At 44.5% G+C, this 3288-nt stretch overlaps 1 protein-coding gene across 2 annotated transcripts in view; it reads left to right on the top strand.

Moving 5' to 3' along the window:
• The first annotated feature begins 775 nt into the window (after window positions 1-775).
• Window positions 776-3288, top strand: part of LOC136832803 (putative uncharacterized protein DDB_G0290521) — a 457553-nt gene continuing 455040 nt past the window's right edge. Inside the window, exon 1 of one of the 2 annotated variants that reach the window (XM_067094384.1) lies at window positions 776-2346. In XM_067094384.1, coding sequence (XP_066950485.1) covers window positions 909-2346 — 1438 coding nt within the window. In that variant the 5' untranslated portion in view covers window positions 776-908. The remainder of the gene's footprint in view (window positions 2347-3288) is intronic. The other variant, XR_010851321.1, reaches the window with a different exon arrangement.

Genomic DNA, 3288 nt, shown 5'->3' with positions numbered 1-3288 from the left:
TATTTGGTTTTATGGGAAAATAGTACGTTTACAAAAGTTTTTTATTGCCTCGAGATATTTCTTGATGGCACTTCAATAAGAATGGGTAGAGGCAATCTCTGTAAGAACAGATTATTTCGTAGTAAAAATAAGAAAGTGAAAGAATCTCAATATTATCATCTTGTTGGAAACGACGGTATATGAGAGAGAGAGAGAGAGGCATCATTTGGACATATCATTCAATCGTCAACTTGTATATGTGGTTTTACGGGAAAATAGTACCTTTACAAAAGCTTTTTATTGCTGCGAGATATTTCTAGATGGCACTTCAATAAGAATGGCTACAGCCAATCTCTGTATAAACAGATTATTTCGTAGTAAAAATAAGCAAGTGAAAGAATCTTAATATTATCATCTTGTTGGAAAAGACGGTATGAGAGAGAGAGAGAGAGAGAGAGAGAGAGAGAGAGAGAGAGAGAGAGAGAGAGAGAGAGAGAGAGAGAGAGAGTGCCAACTCCGAATACATACTAAACCCTGAACCATTATAATGAATATGATTTGGCTGTAAAATCGCGTTAGATTTTTAGTCCTTAACGTGAATTTTTCCCCTCTATTCCTTTGAGTGTAAGTGATACTGAGAATTATTTCAATGAAATTGATTTCTGCATTTTAACTTCCATCGCTTCGGGAGAGAGAGAGAGAGAGAGAGAGAGAGAGAGAGAGAGAGAGAGAGAGAGAGAGAGAGAGAGAGAGTGTAGATGGGTTTACCTGTCCCCCGCTTTTGGCGCGCAGGCCCAGCTGAGGAGGAGGGGGGGTAGGAGCAACCAGGCCGGCGGTGAATGCCTCTTGTGGGTCTCAGTGTGCTTTGGCTGCGGGTAACGGGAGAGTCCCCTTTGCTAGCGGGCGATCATGGCTAGCAGAGGGAGAGAATGTATGTGATTTTTCCCTTGGACGAATTGTTAGATCTGAATAGTGCGAGAGAAAATAAACGTGGGAGAGCGACGTTAGACAAGCAGAGCCATACGAGGCACACTGAGGAAGTTTTGCCTCTTTCCCAACCTAACCAACTACTTCCCAATCAACTTAAACCTCCCTTAAGTAACCAACCTAAATCCAACCTACAACAGCCAACTCCGTCTCCAACTAAACAGCAGAAAGCACCACCCACACCCCCACAGAAACCACCAACTCCTTCACAGAAATCGACTCTAACCAAAACTCCTTCTAAAACTTCTGTCTCTGTCACCCCTCCCTCGATAGTAGTTCCTTCCCAGTCACCGTCACCACCTGTCAGTGCTAACGTGAAGAAACCCTCAGCTCAACAGACAGTTGCTTCCACTCAACCACCGCCTGATCAAGTGACAAAACGACAACGATCTTCTCATTCTACTTCGACTGAAACTTCTTCGACCTCCTCCACTGGTGCCAAAGGGAAGGCCTTACTTAGCCCTCAGGGATCAGGAGGGCCAGTGGCCAACCGCTCCTCTTGGGGCGGGAGTCCTGTTTCAGGGCCCTTCCAGGAATCGTGCCCTGATCGAAGTGGCAGTTTCAGGGCTTTCAAAGATTTAACTGTTTCCACCGACGGCAACAGTTTGAAGATCATAGAGCCGGTGCGGTCAGAGAGCGCAATTGACATTGGTGGAAGCTCTCGGAAAGCCAGTCAACCACTCAGAAAGAATAACAGTTTTAGGTCTCACCTCAGTGACAGCTGTGCATCAAGACCAAGACAGACAGGGGTCGAAGCGATCAGGAAACCATCAGCAGCTTTAGCGACTCCAAAGCAACCCTCGCCTTCTGAAACACCAAAGAAAACCCAAGACCCGGTTGAACCGACCCCTCCATCTCCGCAGAGCCCAAAGGCCCCGGATACTGCATTACCTAAACCTGGAACACCTGTGCAGCCACATAAAGAAAAGCAGATTGCTGGAAACGAAGGGGTGAAGGTCAAGCAGGAGGTCCCGGTGCAGTCAGCACCCCCTCCTGCTTATCCCCACCATCAGCCGTTAACAGCTGCAGAAAGCCTGAGGATACAGCAGGAGTGTCTCTCCCCAACTTCGGAGTCTAAGGCCAATCCCTCTAACCAGCGGCACCCCAGTGGAAGGAGTAACCGTTCAGGAAGTCAAAAGCTTTCTGACCTCCCCCCTTCGGGTATTGGAGGGGGATCCCGAGGAGCAACAACAGGCAGTAGCACCAGTTCAAAGACTCAAGGGGTGTTGGGGTCCCCTCGCGGCTTGCAACAGCAACAGCAGCAGCAAAGAAACTCCGTCATGGCCAGTAATGAGCCCAGCTTTCGCGACCTTACCAATCCAAGCCACAATGAATCGCTCAAAGCTCACAATGCTTTCACCTTTAAACTCGTCAAAACAGGTAGTGTAACTTATCTCTTCATCTCAGTGTCCATTTTACTTGAACAAATTATTCCTAGGCGAACCTGGCATTTAAATACTTTATTTGATAGCTTTACTTTTCCGTTTCATTTTCCTTTTACTATTCTAGCAAATGTAAAAAAAGCGAGAATACATTATTGCAGAAGTTGTAGAAAGTTTTGGTTTGTAGTTTCCATGGTCATTACAAAACTCCATTACGTTTCATTCATAAAAAGAAAGCATAATGTATGTTAAATGGAAGATTTCTATTTTCCTACGTTCGCCTACAATGTCTTACATCCCACAGTACTTTCGTGAAGTGGCAAAGGTGTAAGTGTGTACGTGTACAGTGGGAATGTTGCGAGCATCCAAGTGAGTTTTGGGAGTGGCCCAAAATTATCTCTCTCTCTCTCTCTCTCTCTCTCTCTCTCTCTCTCTCTCTCTCTCTCTCTCTCTCTCTCGCTATCACACACACACACACACTCTCCCTCCCTCTCTCTCTCTCCCTCTCTCCCTTTCCCCCCTCCTCAGCACCATCCTCTTTCTTTTTCTCTTCTCTTCTCTTCTCTCTGGTTCACATACATATGCATGTACACCCACAGTTTTTCCTAAATATAGGTCACTGGTGTTTATTCTGTGCATATTCGTTCATACATCTTGCGATATGTTCATCGAGCATTATCTGTTTGAGGTTTGGGTAATAACATATATCATTTTCTGTTTCTGTCATCCTCTGCCATTATCTTGGATATCATCTCGCGGAATTTAATTATTATATTATTATATTTTTGATGTTCTCGTATGTGGGAATTATTTTGCACCAATGAAAGTAAGGTAAATGATGTTGAGAATTGTATTTGTTTATTGTTTCTCCATTGTTAGCGAACATAAAATGTTAATAAAGTAATGTCTTTGCTCATAGTGAAATTTTGCCAGCTTGTTT

This window comes from Macrobrachium rosenbergii, chromosome 50, assembly GCF_040412425.1.
Source record: "Macrobrachium rosenbergii isolate ZJJX-2024 chromosome 50, ASM4041242v1, whole genome shotgun sequence".
NCBI lineage: Eukaryota > Metazoa > Arthropoda > Malacostraca > Decapoda > Palaemonidae > Macrobrachium > Macrobrachium rosenbergii.
The sequence above is the reverse complement of the archived record's forward strand: the minus strand, read 5'-3'. Positions and strand labels throughout refer to the sequence as shown.